The 19735-nt window shown below is 40.2% G+C and overlaps 1 protein-coding gene across 3 annotated transcripts in view; it reads right to left on the bottom strand.

Annotated features, from left to right (window-relative positions):
• LOC122991109 overlaps positions 1-19735 on the bottom strand; it is a 48169-nt gene that overhangs the window by 16499 nt on the left and 11935 nt on the right. The window contains exons 1-7 of one of the 3 annotated variants that reach the window (XM_044364744.1): positions 16395-16662; positions 14487-14795; positions 13365-13664; positions 13056-13204; positions 12827-12919; positions 12682-12723; positions 9896-11950 (exon numbers count right to left, since the gene is read on the bottom strand). In XM_044364744.1, the coding sequence (XP_044220679.1) occupies positions 11810-11950; positions 12682-12723; positions 12827-12919; positions 13056-13204; positions 13365-13664; positions 14487-14795; positions 16395-16437 (1077 nt within the window). In that variant the 5' untranslated portion in view covers positions 16438-16662 and the 3' untranslated portion in view covers positions 9896-11809. Of the gene's footprint in view, positions 1-9895; positions 11951-12681; positions 12724-12826; positions 12920-13055; positions 13205-13364; positions 13665-14486; positions 14796-16394; positions 16672-19735 lie in introns of those variants that run through there. The other 2 variants (XM_044364746.1, XM_044364745.1) reach the window with 2 other exon arrangements.

Genomic DNA, 19735 nt, shown 5'->3' on the forward strand with positions numbered 1-19735 from the left:
CTGACCTCGAAGTGTCCACCACATGAACTTTGGAGGCTCTCAATCAAAATCCCGCATGGCTTTGACAGCTGAAACCCACCGCAATTAACTTCATTCAAGTCCTTCCTCTCTAGCCTGCCTTGACGAACTATCTCAGTCTCTAATGCTTTCAGTTTAAGGTCACTTCCTGGGAAGAAGTAAATGTTGCAGGAGTTCGGTTCCAAATCAAAAGTGAAGTCAAGCCTTTCTCCAGGACTCCGTTCATAGGACCTCGTGTTTGCTGGAAAAGAGGATGCACAAGACAGAAAATATTGAATTGATTCTCCACTCAAAATCTTTTGAATATCAAATTCACACGTCACAAAAAAAGAAGAAAGATGTCACTTCAGGATTTTAGAACTTGAAGTGGTCATTTCTCACTATTTCCTGACAATTCATCGACTTACAGACCAAAGGATTGAGAATTTAAAAACTGAGAAAACTATAAAAACCCTTGTGAAAACTTTTGAAACAAAAGAAGCTAAAAGTAAGATTTTTCCTATGCCAAGGCAATAATGAAAAAACACATCTGATATTGACTATAAAACACACTTACACTTCATTTTCAGTGACACCACCAAGGCCATGTTGTCACTGTGATCTTTGACCTCAAAGCGTCCACCACATGAACTTTGGAGTCTCTCAATCAAAATCCCACATGGCTCTGACAGCTGAAACCCAACGCATTTAACTACATCCGAGCCCTTCCTCTCCTGCCTGCCTTGACGAACTATCTCAGTCTCAAACCCTTTCAGGTTGGGGTGACTTTCTGGGATGAAGTAAATGTTGCAGGAGTTCGGTTTAAAATCAAAAGTGAAGTTGAAGCTTTCTCCAGGACTCCGCTCATAGGACCTTTTGTTTGCTGGAAGAGAGGATGCACAAGACAGAAGACCTTAAAGTGATTCTCCACCCAAAATCTGTATCAAAGACACGTCTCCTGCAGTCTTGATTGGGGGTATAAGTTTCTAGTTTTGTTTTTCACATAGCAGCTGTTGTCAGCTTAAAGAAACTGTTTGAGATTTTGAGGCATCTTGAGAAGATCAATACCCATCTCATGTCTGTATGGTAAGTATGAGGCAATTGCACTTACAATGTAAGTGATGGTGAATATGAAGCTCAACATTAGTCTTTTTGGTGCCAAAGTCCCTCTTTTCGTACTTCCACCACAGCGCAACAGGGAAACACTATCTGAGGACACACAAAGAGGGAATTTGATGCTAAAAAGATGGTAAATGTGGTATCCACTTGATATGACTCAGACTGCTGAAGTCTCATACAGTGCTGCTTGAAAGTTTGTAAACCCTTTAGACTTTTCTCTATTTCTGCATAACTATGACCTAAACATGAACAGCTTTTCCTAGAACTAAATAAAGGGAACCCAATTAAATTAAATTTGAACAAAACCTTCAACGGCATTTCTATAGGATTAAGGTCAGGACTTTGACTTAGCAATTCCAAAATATTAATCATTCCTTGGTAGAACGGCTTGTGTGTTTAATGTCATTGTCTTGCTACATGACCCACTTTCTGTAGAGCTTCAGCTCACAGTAAGATACCTTGACATTTTCCTGTAGAATTTGCTGATACAACTCAGAACTCATAGCTCCATCAATGATTGCAAGCCGTCCTGGTCCTGAGGCAGCAAAGCAGCCTAAACCATGATACTACCACCACCATGTTTCACAGATGGGATAAGGTTCTTATGTTGGAATGCAGTGTTTGCTCATTCTCTTCTCATTCAAACCGAAAGCTCGATTTTGGTCTCATCCATCCACAGAACATTTTGCCAATTGCTTTCTGGCTTATCAACGTGGTCTTGAACAAACCGCAGATGGCAGCAATCTTCTTTTTGGAGAGAAGTGGCTTTTTTCCTTGCAACTTTTTTCCTAGACATGACCCTGGGATCCCTTGTGCCCTCCCAAGCTATTACATGTCTGCTCTTGGTGTGATCTTTGTTGTTCAGCCACTCCTGGGGAGTGTAATAATGGTGTCTGATGGTTTGATGTCTTCCATTTCTACACAATTTGCCTGACAGTCAACTGGTGGAGTCCAAACTCTTTAGAAATGTTTTTGTAACTCTTTCCAGCCTGGTGAGATCAGCAACTCTTCTTCTAAAGTCCTCAGAAATCTCCTTTGTTAGAGCCATGACACACTTCCACAAACCTGTGTGGTGAAGCTCAGACTTAATAGTGAAGACCCAGATTTCTCTTCTTTAAATAAGGTAGGGCCTCCTAAACTCACACTTGATTGTCATCCCATTGATTGAAACACCTGACTCCAATTTCCCCTTCAAATGAATTGATAAAGTTTCACATACTTTTGCCACGCACAAATATGGAAAATTGGATTATTTTCCTCAATAAATAAATGAACAGGTGTAAGGTTTTTGTCTCATTTGTTTAAGTGATGTCTCTTTATCTTTTAGGACTTGCATGGAAATCTGATCATGTTTTAAGTCACATTTATGTGGAAATAGAGCAAATTCTAAAGGGTTCACAAACTTTCAAGCAGCACTGTATAAGCTTCAGATAAACTTTTAAATACATTTTTACTCTAAGCAAGGACTGTGGATTTTGGCCCCCATCAATTGCATTGAAAGCGCATTCGAAGGGGATCTTTTAATAGCCTTTATGAACAGGAGGAACGATTACAGCAAGGCAAACCTCTTTCAGTGTTCATGTGGGCACCTAACTGTTGTTTTAAGATGGACTTGAAAAACTGTGAACATATCCTTTAAAACCAAAAAATCAAGAAAAGAGTGACAGCCATAGTGTCAGATCCAGGAATGGAAATGAAATAAAATGAGCATAATAAGGATCCTCACCTATTACTTCAATGGTCACATTATGCAGCAGTTTCTTATCTTTGTCTCTCATTGTGTAGAGGCCGCTGTCTTCTTGGGTTAAATAACTCTGCTCATAGTAGTAATATACAACCCCCCAATGGAGATCTACTATCCTCTTCAGCGGCTTGCGCTCTATGGGTGGATACTTGGGATTCATCCCCCTCTCAACATGACGTGTCCACAAGACTGTGGCCTCTGAGTTGCCCTTAGGGGTGAACTCTAGTGACCAAGTGTCTCTGTGCAACATCCACCTGTACGTCTTCCCATATTGTTCCTCAACATAACTGTCATCTGCGAGGCCTAGAGAGGAAACAGAAACAAACACACACATGAGTACCGACCTGATGAATATATGTTGAAGAGGAAGGACACCTGCCAGCATTCCCAGACACCCTTTGATCCTTTACATATTATAGTGGTGGAATGTAACTAAGTACATTTACTCAAATACTGTAAGTAAAATTTTGAGGTAATTGTACTTGACCTGAGTATTTCCATTGTGTGCTATATTTCAGAGGGAAATAATGTACTTTTTACACCACTACATTTATGTAGCACTTGGCTCCTAACACTACTATTTAGTAAGGATTTTAATAATTTTGGACCACAATCAGAGGATACCAGATTTGGACAGGAGGCAGAAATGGCTATCTGCAACATTAAATGACCACATGAGACAAGAAGCCATAAACTGGTACCATGTATTATTTTTGAAAATAAACAAAATAAATAAAATAACTTTAAGTTCAGTAAATAATTAAATTCCACAAAGTCAGTTTCAATTTAGCAACAAATTATTTCTTCTGTCACTTTTTCTTTTGGTTTTGAACCACTGAGTTCTTTTCTGTTTTGACTAGGTGCACCCTTCCATAGGTAAACTAAATTCTCAATATCTGGATCCAATGTTAGTTAGATAACAATATCAGAACCATATCCTGTTCAATATTATCACTTCACAACACACTTCAACCTTGCAACAGTTCACTATTCACTGCTCTCGCAATAAGAAAAATCACTTTAACCAAGGCACAATAATACACCATATCAATAGTATGAATACTCAGTCCACTCATTTAAACCAGGATATGGATGGTAAGGACATGTTGCTGGATTGTCCCTACCTACCAACCCTACCCTTAATGTAAACCTTACTGTTTACAGTAAGATCTCTAGAGTTGCCAGGTTTGTTAGTGTTCTGCAAAAAAGTGCGCTATTATGATACAGAGTGAAAGAGCAGGATATGGGGCATACTCAACCTGATGATTTGACAACCCTCAACTTCAAGCTGTATGCATTTATGACAAGCAGCAGGCCAGCAGCAATAATGGAGTCAGTGAAGTGGAGAAGCTGAAGCGCTTAGTATTTATAGTTTAAACCTTTCAAATGTCACAGAATTGAAAATGACTTCACTGGGCAAAACTAAGGTCATTTGATATTATATTTAATCTCAGGCATTAGGTGTCGTTAGCTAATTTGTGACTGTGGTTCAGACATGCTGTTTAATTAAACAACTTTATTACTGTTGGTGAAAATTCCTCCCAAAAGCAAATTAAGACATCTGGTCCCTTTTTTAAAAGAACCACAGTATCAGTAACAGTTGAGCTTAGTTAGACTTTTCTGTAATCAGTCCAAACATTAATCTTTGAAATTAGTGAGAGAAATATTTACTATTTGATGTCATCTCTCCCCTTTTCCATACGTGGTTCAAGAGCAGAGTTATTATTGCTTATGTGTCATTAAGACATGAAAATTAATTAGAAGCTAAATTAGCCACAGCTTGTCCAACTGTGACTGTCAGGCATCATTTCATTATGAAAATCCTGTCAGCAGCAGCCTGAGCAGCACAGAGACACACAAACAGGTGAGCTCTGATGTCATAGTGAAAGATCTGGCCATAAGTTCAGGAGTGGAATGAAAAATAATACAAATAGAAGTTTTTAGATGATTTAATGATACGTTTGAGCATCACGTTGGCTGTGCCATGAAAGTCTTGGGTTGTGTCACCCAATTCCACAAACTGAAAGAAGGACAGAATCTCAGGTAATGTTTGAAAACCTTACAGCAGCTAATTACACAGCAGCACATTACCTACAGGTTTCTATACATTTATTTCAGTGTATGATGTATTGTGACAGTCTATGATATGTTATAAATTATTAAATTTAAATATTAAATTTGGTCTCAGATTAATAGTTAAGTAGTCCATCAATAAAATAAAATGTAAAAATCAGAAAACAAATCGACATCAAGTCCGGTTTCAGGCGAGAGCAGAGGTTGAGAACAGTCACTAGCGCAAACAACTATAAAATCAGAAATGAACTTGACAATGAGTGACACTAGAGATGACACGGCATCTAGGCCACGTGAAGACGCAGTAAATGGACCAGGGGCTACGTGATGACGCAGTAAATGGACCAGGGGTTGCCTCCTTCACTGCATGGAGATTTGCAGAGATGTGGGTAAAAGAGGGGCCACACGCCGCGGATGACCCCTCCACAGGAAAGCAGAAAAAGAAGTCATCAAAACAGACTGTTTTCTTGGTTTGACAAGTAGGCATTTACTATAGGCTGTTTATTTTTATGATGACAGCACGTTTTGCTGTTGCATGTTGTGATTATTTTCTATTCAATACTGAAGTTTGCTGCGCATAGAGTTGAATTAAACAGTGAGAATGACATGAGGTGTTGTGGCTCGTCTGGCCGAGTGGCGCTATCCACAGTGCTGAAAGGAGCGCTGGGGGATTTAACTCTGGCATGTTACATTTAACCTTTTGTTTTGTTCTATATGATCACATCTCCTGTGTGTCCGCATGAGAAAAGGATAAGGCGTGAACTTGACATCACATCGCTTTTATGAATATTACTGTAACAGCTGTAAGAAATAGCCTAACAGGCTTCATAGTCTACACAAGCCCACTGTGGTTATGATTTATTTCCATGAATAAAACACTTTCAAAAACGTCCCCCTCTCTGATTTCTTTTTTTTTTTTACAAATCGCACCCTGTATATACTAACCATACGTTTACACCACTGCAGATACCATAAACTACTCCTGACTGAGAACCAGAGAAATACTGTTACTATAAATCCCTACAATCATTTATACACTCAGGGCAACAGGATACAGTCATACAAGCAGTCTAAAAGAGAATTAATCATTTTCACACTCACCCAAACAAACACAGGCACTAAGCAACAGCAACACTATCATCATCTGACGTGATTCAAAATGCAAAACCCGAATCCAGTGTCACACAAATGTACCGTCTTCGAACAATTAAGCGCACGATATGATTATAATTGATCAATACTTTACTGACACATCCTGGCAGAGTAACCCCTTAACTATATGCACAACATTAAAACAGAAGTTGTACAAAGTACACAACCCGCACTATACTGTTAGTTACTGCGGTTTATGGACGGGGTTTGTTGGGAGAGGCTTTGTCTGGGCCCACCCATCAGGGCGTTTCCATCGCAATGCTCGTGGTGCGTTTAAGTACGGTCGGAAATGACAAAATAAGCGCCATGCCGGGCTCTAGGGATGACAATTTGTTTTGTTTTTCCATTTGTCCCTTTCTGTGAAATATCTCAACATACAAGATGGATTGACACAGACATTTATGGTCCTATATCCGACTTATGGTATCCCTTGACTTCTCCTCATAACGTTATCACCACTATGAGGATCACATTTTGATTGAAATGTCTCACCAATATTGGATGGGTCGTCATGAAGACTTTATTGGCCCCGTCAAGGTGAAATGGTATAACTTCGGTGATCCCTTATAGAGCCCCTCCTCACATGTATTAAGACATTATAAAACCAGTAGCCTATAATTACCACGTTAAAATCCTAAAAATGACATCTACTCTTTCTCCCTCATTAAGAAATCCAAATCTATGAATACGCAAATATACTTAATTTCAAAACTCTAACTGCTAACTAACTGCTGGGTGCACCCTGGTAGCCTATTGGTTAAGACGCATGCCACATACTCACAATGTCTGTGGGTCAAATCCGGCAGCGTACTTGGTTGCATGTCACAGCCTATCTCTCTCACCTCATTTCATGTCGTCTCTACCGTCCCTATCTGATAACAATGCCAAAAAAATAAAATAAACAGTTTACAGAAAAGTCTTCTGATACTGTATGTACACTGGAAGTTTCAAGTTTCCACACCACATGATGGGCTTCCACAATGTTACAAATTATGCTCTAAACTTGAACTACACTTCAGCAGATGAATGTGTAAAGAGGCTTCCAGTGTCAAACTCTGCACATATATCATTCTGCACAGTGAAGCTCAAACATCCAACTGAAAGAACAAGAATAACAATACGTTTCTGAGTGGAGGGCTAATGTGCAAGTGAACATATATAGAGGACAGCCACTAACAAACCCACACCCCTTACATTTAGTCAAGGACACACCTTAACAGAAATGATGCTCTCCCCCCATTCTCCTCCGTAGTGAACTGCATGTCACCGCCTCAGTATGAGGGGCTGCCCTAAAGACTCTCAACCTTCTCCATCAGAGCTTCAACCTCCTAACATCTCTCAGAGTTCTCCCAGCCCAGATCCAGAGTTTCCTGACCTTTCCTGGGTTCCCTCCTGCTACCACAACCTCAAGGAGATTTTTAGTTTAGCAATGCCTGTGCCACGCCTTGCCTCTGCCCTATGACTGCATCATTGACCTGCTCCCCAAAACGTCACCACCCAAGGGTCGCCTGTATTCCATGTCAGCTCCTGAAACCCAGGCCATGAGGATGTAGAAGAATCCCTGGCTGCAGGGATTATTCATCCTTCCTCCTTTCCCGTCGACAAGGATAAAACCCTGCGGCCTTGCATCAACTACAGAGGACTCAACAAGATCACTGTCCGCAACAGGTAACCACTCCCTTTAATTTCCACTGCTTTTGAACAATTACATGGTGCTAAGGTTTTCACTGAACTGGACTTACAAAATTCTTATCACCTGGTTGGAATAAGGGATGGGGATGAATGGAAGACACCATTTAACACTCCAAGTGGTCATTACAAATACCTGGTCATGCCATTTGGACTCACTGATGCCCCAGCTGTCTTTCAGGCCCTAGTGAATGATGTCCTCCAGGAGATGCTCAGTGAGTTTGTTTTTGTTTACCTGGATGACATCTTAATCTTCTCTCCTGATGAGCAAACTCTTATCCAGCATGTCCAGCGGGTCCTCCAGTGCCTCCTCCATCACCAAGTCTTTGTTAAAGCTGATAAATGTGAGTTTCACATGCTCCCCTGTCCTTCCTGGGATTCATCGTGTCTGAAGGGGAGGTCAAGATGGACCCAGAAAAGGTTAGTGTTGTTGTTGATTGGCCCATTCCCACTAGACATAAGTAGGTTCAACGTTTCCTTGGGTTTGTTAACATTTACAGAAAGTTCATCAGAAACTTTAGTTCTGTTGCTGCCCCCCTTCATGCACTAACCTCCTCTAAGTCTAGCTTCCAGTGGAACCCCCAGGCTGAGCTCGCTTTCCAAAGACTAAAAACTAGCTTCACCTCAGCCCCTGTCCTCATGCTGCCTGATCCCAACCTGCAGTTTGTGGTGGAGGTGAATGCTTCCTATGTGGGTGTGGGAGCTGTTCTCGCTCAGGGGTCAGCTAAGGATAACAAGCTACACCCCGTGCCTTTCTTTCCTGCAAACTGTTGGCCTCAGAGAGATACTATGATGTTGGCAACCAGGAGTTGCTCACTATTAAGGTGGTGTTGGTTGGAGGGGGCCAAACAGCCTTTTCTTGTCTGGACAGATCATAAGAACCTTGAGTACCTGAGGACGGCCAAGAGGCTCAACTCAAGGTGGGCTCTCTTTTTCAACCTTCTCCATTTCACCCTGCTCTATCATCCTGGCTCTAGGAACTTAAAACCTGATGCTTTCTCCCCTTTGTTTCCCTTTGAGAACTCTAGTAAAGACACTACTCCCAGTCTTCCTGCCTTGTGTGTTGTGAGCTCAGTCACTTGGGACATTGAGAGAAAGGCCAACAAAGCTAATGTGCACTATTAACCTCCAGCTGGCTGCCTGTCAAACCATCTGTTTGTGCCTCCTGACTTACGTTCACAGGTCATCCACTGGGCCCACTCTACCTGGTTTTCCTGTCACTCTGGAGTACATAGGACTATGCTCATCATACGACGGCGATTCTGGTGGCTGGCCATGGAGAAGGAGGTGACAGAGTATGTGGCAGCCTGCCACACTGACCCTGATCAGACATCTCCGTAGACTTTGTGACAGGTCTCCCCCCTTCCAAAAGTAACATCACCATCCTTACAGTGGTGGATAGATTTTCTAAAATGGTCCATTATGTTCCCTTGCCCAAGTTACCCTCAGTCGTTATGTTGCATCATGTTTTTCGCCTCTATAGTTTCCGCAGGAACTTTGTGTCTGACCAGGGTCCACAGTTTGTGATACAGTTCTTGCAGGCTTTCTGTTCACTCCTCGCATCCATCAGCCTCTCTTCTGGACACCATCCCCAAATCAACAGTCAGACGGAGCAGCTGAAGAACCAGGAGCTGGAGACCAGCCTGCGTTGCCTCGCCTCCCAGAGCCCCAACACATGGAGCAAACAGCTCAGCTCGGTCGAGTATGCACACAATTCTCTTCCGTGTTCCCCGTCTGGTCTCTTCCCCTTTCTGCGCGCCTATGGATATCAACCTTCTCTCTACCCTACCCTGGAGAAGGAGGTTAGCGTGCCCTCTGTGCTGGCTCTGTTTCGCCACTCTCGCCGCACATGGGCTTTTTGAACTTGCTCATTGAGTCAGTGTCTGCATTTGAGTCCACGCCTGTGGTTCAGACACACACTCAGTCACATTTTAGCTTCTGCTCAGTTGAGTTTCTCTTGAGAACCAGTTGGTATGGTGGGAAAGAATTTATATGCTTGGACAAGCTTTTGGCTATGTGGTGACATGCTGGGTTGGTGGTGCCTGCAAGTAAATTAAACTGTATGTGGTTTTTTTTGGAGACAGAAGAACAAATACAGATAACCATATATTGTAGCAGGGTGTTAGTTTTAATATACCTGACCTAAAGTTAGAATTTCTATGATACAAGCACAAAATGTTCTCATGTATTCACAAATATTTTACAACTCTTCATATTATGCTTCTCAATAATAATAATAAACGTTATGTATAGCACCTTTCATACAAAAATGCAGCTCAAAGTGCTCAAAGAAATTACATGCACCAACTGCGTCACATGAAAATAGACATTAAATGAACATTAAAAACATTAATGTAACATAGGATGGAAAATAAAACCCCCTGAAAAGCTATAATACTTTTTTAAGTTTAAAAATCAAATACATATAATGCATAAAATCAAGTAAAATTCAAAATTTTAAAAGAAGTGCAGCAGTGCCTAAGTGCAAAACAGTGTGCAAAAAATAATTTCAGGCCTGTATCAGGACATAACTTGAAACACTATCGAACACCCACTTTTAAAAAGCTGTAGGTACACTGTCAATACATGAGGTGGAGGAGTTACATTCAGTGACAGTCTTGCAAAGCTCAGTTAGTGTAATACAGGTGAATTTTTACATGGTTACATCATTTTTATAAGATTTACTGAGATCATCTGTGTTCACATCAGCAGCAATACTGTCTTTACTTGAGGTTATTTTGTTATTAAAGGACAATGCGAGTTCTTCACATTTTGATGGAGAGAACTGTGGGGGGTCGGGGGCAGTGTTGAGTAGCTGGTCAATAGTAGAGAATAATATTATAGAGTTCCCAGCATCCTCTCTAATGATCTTGGAAAAGTAATCTTCTCTTGCCAGACGTATCGCTTTGTTATAGGCACTCATGGCTTCTTTGTATATATTACAGTGAACTTTGAGTCTAGTTTTCCTCCATTTTCTTTCAGCTACCCAACAGATTCTCTTGATCTCATTAACAGTTATTGTTTAACAATAATTCCCTTTTAGTCTTTGTTAAGGTTAGGTTGGCATCAAAAACACACAGTGAGGGTCAGAAAGAGGTAATACTGAAACACTATCAATGTTTAAACCTGTTGTTGTTACTAAGTCGAGAGTGTTACCATGCTGATGAGTGGCTTTATTTACATGTTAGGTGAGTTCAAAGTTGTCCAGTAAATTTACAAGCTCCACAGCTTTGGAGTCATTCTTTTTATTAATATGAATATTCAGGTCTCCATTCAGGATTAACCGATCATGTCTACACTTGATACTAAGTGAGATCAGAGAATTCCTGTAGAAATAGTGATGAATATCTTGGTGGCCAATATATTGTAATGATGAGCACTGATTATTCTGCTTTGAGCTCAAGAGCAAGATATTCAAATGATGTAAATTCAACAAGTTCAATGTCATTACACACAAACTATGTAGAGAAAATATTATTATTAGTCATATTATACTTATTTACACAACAGTCATAAACCCTAACATGAGTTCCAAAACAATTAAAAATGTAAATTAAATGAAATATATTAAAAAGATCTACTTCATAAATAATCATTAAAGCTCCAAAAAGGAGGAAGTGTACATGTGAGAGTGACTGATAAAATGGAGACACATGCAAAATAGGCACATTGCAACTGTAGCCAGTTTACTGCTTGTGTGTAAAAGTAAAAGTGTAATAACAGAAAATGTATTGACACAGTTACGTTAACTGACTGCAGTGCAGCGGTGTTAAGGCGTTGGTGCCACTCTCCAGTGGATACATGCAGGACGAAAAGGCAACTGGTGCGTTTCATATTTTTGGTAGATGTCAAACAATCACTCTCTTTAAAACATTTAGAAATGTGTGTGACTTGCCTGAGTAAATGAACATGTTTCTGAAATAGCTACAATATATATCAATGTAACATCTACAACTCATCATTCATAATCCACACTAGAATGTATAATGCAAGCACCAAATATTACAACAAGGATACCCATCAAAATTAAGGCCTTCAGAGGAAGTTGAGTTTGTCTGAGGTATAAACATTGGCTGAGTCTGAGGGAAAGGTCATCCCCTTGAGTTCAAACTGCGGCTCAACGTCAGAGTAGACGAGGGCAGATGGAACGGCTGCCTGCTCTGCTGAAGCCGCAACCTGTAGAGAAAAAGACCGACATATCACTGTGTATCAGAGAATCATCAGCAAGCTCTAATTTTAATACAGATCCCACTGAATTAAGTCTAAAATACAGATAACTGTTGTTATTGTTGGTGCGACATGGAGAATATTAATGTCAAATTATTACCACAGATGTTTTGATACTGCAACCTTTAGGAAGTTTAATGTTCATTATTTCATTCTGAGGAAGACTGTGGTCTGGTTACAGTGATTACACCAAGAAATGTCAGTTTGGAAGGAACACAGAGAGTTTCAACCACATTTCAGCTGATGACACCGAACATTTTACTGTAACATCCAGTCACTTGTACCACATTTTAACCCAAACCATGATCTTTTCCTAATCTTAACCAAGTGGTTTTTTGTGCCTAAACCTAACCAGACCTTAGCCGCAGCATTGTGACAACATAAAACATAATTATTCAACTGATAACAGCCATTTAATGCCACATTGAATGACACGTGAAATGCTTAAAATGCGATCAACATTGAAACATAGAGATTCAACGTATCTGTGGTTTGCAGACACGTACAATGCCAACGTTCTATTCTGGCAATTGACTAGTATAAACAACACACTACAGTGAAGAAATGTCAATTTGGAAGGAACACAGATGTTGAAAAATACTATAAATTGCACTTTTATTCATCAAGTGTCTGAGTATATGTGTGTGCATGCTCAGACTAACATGTGCAGCAGGTCATACCTCAGAATAAGAAGGTGGCACATTGTCAGTAGGATCGTGTACCTGCAGAGTGACATAATAGTTTAACGGTGGAGAGGCAGGAGAAAAGACAGACAAAAGAACAGGAGAGGAGAAGTTCTCTCTATGCAATGCAACACACACTAACCAGTGGACCAGTCGGAGTATAAGAAGGCTGAGCGGGGTAGTGTGTCCCAAAGGGCTGACTCAATTCATCTGACCTCGGTCCAACAAGTTCATCCTGGAATTTAAATTAAACACATACAGTCCAGCGACACGATGGGAATATATTCTTTTACAGCATGACAATGATTTTCAGCCTGACGGTATTGTACACACAAAAAAGTGTCTAGAAGCTGTAAGGCAGAACATGTCACCTCAGGTGCAGATGCAGCAGCAGCTTCAGTCTCAGAATCGTCCTCTTTGGAGGGCCTCTTCCCACAACAGCAGACGAACACGAAAGCGAGGACCGACAACACAAGCGAAAAAATGAAAATCCCAAAACCAACATCAGAAGACTGTAGTGCTGAAACAATGAGTCGATTAAGTGATTAGTCAATTGACAGAAAATGTATCATCAACAATTAAAAGCTAAAAATAAACAAAAGGTGCTGAAAATAATGTTTGTCTTATGCCAAGGCAATAATGAAAAAACACATGTGATACTAACAATAAAACACACTTACGCTTCACTTCCAGTGACACCACCAAGGCCTTGTTGTCATTCTGATCTCTGACCTCGAAGCGTCCACCACATGAACTTTGGAGACTCTTAATCAAAATTCCACATGGCTTTGACAGCTGAAACCCACTGCAATAAAATGAGTCCTTCCTCTCTAGCCTGCCTTGACGAACTATCTTAGTCCCAAACCTTTTCAGTTTGAGGTCACTTTCTGGGATGAAGTAAATGTTGCAGGAGTTCGGTTCCAGATCAAAAGTGAAGTCAAGGCTTTCTCGAGCACTCAGTTCATAGGACATTGTGTTTGCTGGAAGAGAGGATGCACAAGACAGAAGGCATTAAAGTGATTCTCCACCCAAAACCTGTATCAAACACACATCTCCTGCAGTCTTGACTGGGGTTATAAGTTTCTAGTTTTGTTTCTCACATAGCATGGCAGCTGTAGTCAACTTAAAGAAATTGAGATCTTGGTGTGTTTTGAGAATATTGATACCACTCTCATGTCTGTATGGTAAGTATGAGGCTAACATCAGTAAATAAACTTACAATTTAAGTGATGGAGGCCAAAATCCACATGCCTCCTTCTGTGCAAAATGTATTTAAAACTTTATCTGAAGCTAATATGAAGCTTCAGCTGTCTAAATCAAGTCAAATCAAGTAGATATCTTTCAACGTTACAGTCTTTTAAAAGCAAAGGTCCCTCTTTTCATTACTTTACTTCCACTGCAGCTCAACAGGGAAACACTGTCTGAGGAAACACAAAGAGGGAATTTAATGGTAAAAAGGCTGTAGATGTGGCAGATATCCACTTGATATGACTAAGTCAGACTACTGAAGCTTCATATTAGCGTCAGATAAACTTTTAAATACATTGTTGCTCAGAACAAGGACTGTGGATTTTGGCCCCCATCAATTACACTGAAAGCACATTTGATCTTTTAATAGCCAGTATGAATAGTGAGGAAAACCTCTTTCAGTGTTCATATGGGCACCTGACTGTTATTTTAAGATGGACTTCAAAAACTGTGAACCTATCCTTTAAAACCAAAAATCCAAGAAAAGATTGACAGCCATAGTGTCAGATCCAGGAAAGGAAATGAAATAGAATGAGCATAAGAAGGATCCTCACCTACTACCTCAAGGCTCACAGTACGCAGCAGTTTCTTATCATTGTCTCTCATTGTGTAGAGGCCACTGTCTTCCTGGGTTAAATAACTCAGCTCCAGATACCCCCAGTGGAGACCTACTGTCCCCTTCGGTGGCTTGTGGCCTAAGACTGAAAATGGCGCATCCCACCCCTTCTCGACATGAAGTGTCCACAAGACTGTTGCCTTTGAGTTGTCCTTGGGGGCGAACTCTAGTGACCGAGTGTCTTCAGGTATCATCCACCTGAACGTCTTCCCATACTGTTTCTCAGCATAATGGTAATCTGCGAGGCCTGGAGAGGAAACAGACACAAACACACACTTGAGTACAAACCTGGTGAATGTATGTTGAAGAGGAAGGACACCTGCCAGCATTCCCAGACATCCTTTGATCCTTTACATATTTTATTGATGGAATGTGACATATGTGACAAAGTACATTTACTCAAATACTGTAAATACAATTTTGAGGTAAATATCCTTGAGCATTTCCATTTTGTGTTACTTTATACTCCATTGCATTTCAGAGGGAATATTCTACTTTTAATTCCACTACATTTATTTCACAGCGATAGTTATAGTTATTTTTCAGTATTCAATATCTTATATGTAAAACATATGATCAGTTCATTAAATATGGATTGTTTTAGTGAACAGAACTCCTCGTGCACCTCCAGTATTTTCAATCAGGTGCTGATCAGTCGCAGGAACATATTAGGTGAAAATCAAAATTAACCATCACACACCGAAATTATTTCACTGTGACTTTATTAGGAGTGAATAACATGTTTCACCCGGACCTGAAGAAGCTACAGGCGGAACACGTTGTTCGCTCCTAATAAAGTCACAGTAAAGTCAATTCAGTGTGCGGTGGTTAATTATGGATTGTTTTAGATTAGACTATTCGACAGTATAAGGTGTTTTACCTTGACAACATTAAAATGCTATTAACATGTGCACATATATTAATCCGTTCTTATACTCAAATAACAATAAAATCGGAAATGGACGTGACAATGAGTGACAACTGAGATGACACTGTGTCTAGGCTACGTGATGACGTTGTAAGTGGACCAGGGACTACGTGATGACGCAGTAAATGGACCAGGGGCTACGTGATGACGCAGTAAATGGACCAGGGGTTGCCTCCTTCACTGCCTGGAGATTTGCAGAGATGTGGGTAAAAGAGGGGCCACACGCCGCGGATGACCCCTCCACAGGAAAGAACAAAAAGACAGACTCCGTCATCAAAACAGACTGTTTTCTTATTCTGACAAGTAGGCATCTACTATAGGCTGTTTATTTTTATGATGACAGCACATTGTGCTGTTGCATGTTGTGATTATTTTCTATTCAATACTGAAGTTTGCTGCGCATAGAGTTGAATTAAACAGTGAGAATGACATGAGGTGTTGGGGCTCGTCTGGCCGAGTGGCGCTATCCACAGTGCTGAGAGGAGCGCTGGGGGATTCAACTCTGGCATGTTACATTTAACCTTTTGTTTTGTTCTATATGATCACATCTCCTGTGTGTCCGCATGGGGGAAGGATAAGGCGTGAACTTTACATCACATCGCTTTTATGAATATGACTGTAACAGCTGTAAGAAATAGCCTAACAGGCTTCATAGTCTACACAGGCCCACTGTGGTTATGATTTATTTTCATGAATAAAAACGTTTCATAAAGGTCCCCCTCTCTGATTTTCCTTTACAAATCGCACCCTGTATATACTAACCATACGTTTACATTACTGCAGGTACCATAAACTACTCCTGACTGAGAACCAGAGAAATACTGTTACTATAAATCCCTACAATCATTTATACACTCAGGGCAACAGGATACAGTTGTACAAGCAGTCTAAAGGCAAATTAATCATTTTCACACTCACCCAAACAAACACAGGCACTAAGCAGCAGCAACACTATCATCATCTGACGTGATTCAAAACCCAAAACCCGAATCCAGTGTCACACAAATGTACCGTCTTCTACCAATTAAGCGCACGATATGATTATAATTGATCGATACTTTACTGACACATCCTGGCAGAGTAAATCCTTCACTGTATGTACAACATTAAGACAGAAGTTGTACAAAGTACACATCCCGCACTACACTGTTAATTATTACGGTTTATGGACGGGGTTTGTTGGGAGAAGCTTTGTCTGGGCCCACCCATCAGGGCGTTTCCATCGCAGTGCTCGTGGTGCGTTTAAGTACGGTCGGAAATGGCAGATTAAGCGCCATGCCGGCCTCTAGGGATGACAATTTGTTTTGGGTTTTTTTTCATTAGTCCACTTTTGCGAAATATCTCAACATACAAGATGGATTGACACAGACATTTATGGTCCTATATCCGACTTGTGTGATCTCTTGACTTTTCCTCATAACGTTATTGCTACTATGAGGATCACATTTTGATTGAAATGTCTCAACAACATTGGATGGATTGTCATGAAGACTTTCATGGACCCCTCAATGTGAATGGTATAACTTCGGTGATCCCTTAAAAAGTCCCTCCAGACATTATAATACCAGTATATTTACCACGTTAAAATCCTTTAAATGACATCTACTCTTTCTCCCTCATTAAAAATTAAAAATCTATGAATATGCAAATATATTTCATTTCAAAACTTCAACTGCTGAGTGCGCTCTGGTAGCCTACTGTTTAAGACGCATGACCGATACTCACTGTTGGACGAATCCGGCAGTGGACCTTTGTTGCATGTCATCTCTCTCACCTTATTTCCTGTCATCTGTACTGTCCAGGTCTAATAACAATGCCATTTTTTTTAAAGTCTCCTACTGCTGTATGTAAACTGGAGGTTGCAATTTTCCACACCATATGATTGGCTTCCACAATGCCACAAATAATGCTCTAAACTTGCCCCTTTCAGCAGATGAATGTGAAAAGAGGCTTCCAGTGTGAAACTCTGCACATACATCATTCTGCAAAGTGAAGCCCTAACATCCAACTGAAAGAACAAGAAGAAAAACATGTTTTTGAATGGAGGGCAACTTTAACTTTGCATATAACACCTTTGGGTTCTATATGTAACATGGTATATGTCAATTGTCATACCTTACAAAATGTTGTAGTTGTCATGCTGTGGACAGTGACTATTGTGACTAATAACAATTCCAATTCAATATTTGTTAGGGAACTGTTCTTGTTATTAGATCATCAGCACCCATTCTCACTCTTAGAAACATATTCAGCCCTAAACAGACAGTATACTGTGGCAGACCACCTCATAGGGATGTGCAGAGAGCCCAGTATTTGTATTTGTATCTCTATTTGTTGAGGCAGCAAAATTATTTGTATTTGTATTCGAATAAAAGTGGAAAGAGGCTTAAAAATCCTTTTTTTTTCAATTACGTGTTATTTAAGTGTTACAATAACTGTCCATCAATAAACTACTTTACAAAGGAGGTCCCCACACCGGGTCTTGAACTGGAGTCTCCCAGATCATAGATGACTGCACTGACTACTGAGCTAAAATTTTACTCATCACCTCAATGCAGACAGACCTCTACCTATTTATACACCCATAACACAGACACAGCACACCCTGTAACATGTAGGGAAGAACTTCAAAGGTGATTCTTGCTTTGCACTTTTCATTTATTGCTTAATTTTTACAACCTAACTTTGTGAAAAGGAGAAGGGGAGGACTTTGCTTGTGTCAGTAGCTCAGCTTTATCTCTGGGGAACACCCCCAACTCCGGGAGTGATGTCCAAATAAGAAAATGTGCGTCATGTAGCAGGTGGATGTGACTCCCCTTGTTGAGACCTGCTGTTAAATGTAACAGCGAAGCAGAGGAGAGAGACTGAGATAGTGATGTGACCGACCTGCATGCTGGTATTTTACATGGGTTTTTTCTTCCTGAAAACAAATAATTTTTAAAATATTTGTATGAAACAAATATTTTTAAAAAAAAAAAAAAAAAAAAAAAAAAAAACACACACACACACACACACACACAAACAAAAAATTCACTGTTTGTGTTTTGCCAAATAACATATTTGTATTTGGGCACACCCCTGCTACCTAACCACAGTAAATGATAACAACCTAAGAAAGACATGTGCAGACTGAGTGACCAGTCAAGTCTATGGTTATGACAATAGTAGTGTAGTGAACTTGGGTTGTAGTTTTCTGTAAAGGCTATGACAACTAATCAAAGACTCATGGGTTTTACCTGATCTGAACTGTTACTGCTGACAGAGACTCTGTGAGCTGATTGTTCTCAGCTGGACTTGATTGCTGAGATGGCGAACTGGTAAAGGAGAGCTAAGCGACTGTGTCCAGGGGAGCTTGATGCATGTCAGGTAATCTGTCCGACAAAGCCACCGTTATTGCACTCATGGTAGGGGGTTGGGGGCCATTTGTAGCTGTTTAGGACTGCCGGTGGCGAAGACAGACAGTATAGGGGGGAGATGTTCCTGTGGTGGGGCTGATGATAGTTAGGAACCAGGGAACTGGTACAAGTATTTTTTCAAAGATAGCATTGAGACAGAAGAACAAACACAGATAACCACATATTGAGATAGGGTGTTAGTTTTAATGGACCTGACACAAAGCCAGAATTTCTATGATACAAACACAAAATGTATGTATTCACAAATATTTTACAACTCTTCATATTATGCTTCTCAATAATAATAATACTAATTTTTATGTGTATAGCACCTTTCATACAAGAAATGCAGCTCAAAATGCTTTACAACAAAGAAATTACATGCACCAAGTGCTTCACATGAAATTGAAATTGAAACATTGAAAACATGTTAAAAATATGAATGTAACATAAGATGGACAATAAAACCCACTGAATACTTATAATATATTTTTTAAAAAGTTTAAAAATAGAATACATTTAGTGCATAAAATCAAGTAAAGTGCGAAGCAGAGTACAAAAAAGAATTTCAGGCCTGTATCAGGACATAACTTGAAACACTATCGAACATCCACTTTTAAAAAGCTGTAGGTACGGGGTCAATACATGAGGAGGAGGAGTTACATTCAGTGACAGTCTTACAAAGCTCAGTTAGTGTAATACAGGTGAATTTTCCCATGGTTACATCATTTTTCGGGATTTACTGAGATCATCTGTGTTCATATCAGCAGCAATACTGTCTCTACTTGAGGTTATTTTGTTATGGAAGAACAATGCGAGTTCTTCACATTTTGATGCAGAGAACTGTGGGGGATCGGGAGCAGT

Source organism: Thunnus albacares, chromosome 10, assembly GCF_914725855.1.
Source record: "Thunnus albacares chromosome 10, fThuAlb1.1, whole genome shotgun sequence".
NCBI classification, from domain to species: Eukaryota; Metazoa; Chordata; class Actinopteri; order Scombriformes; family Scombridae; genus Thunnus; species Thunnus albacares.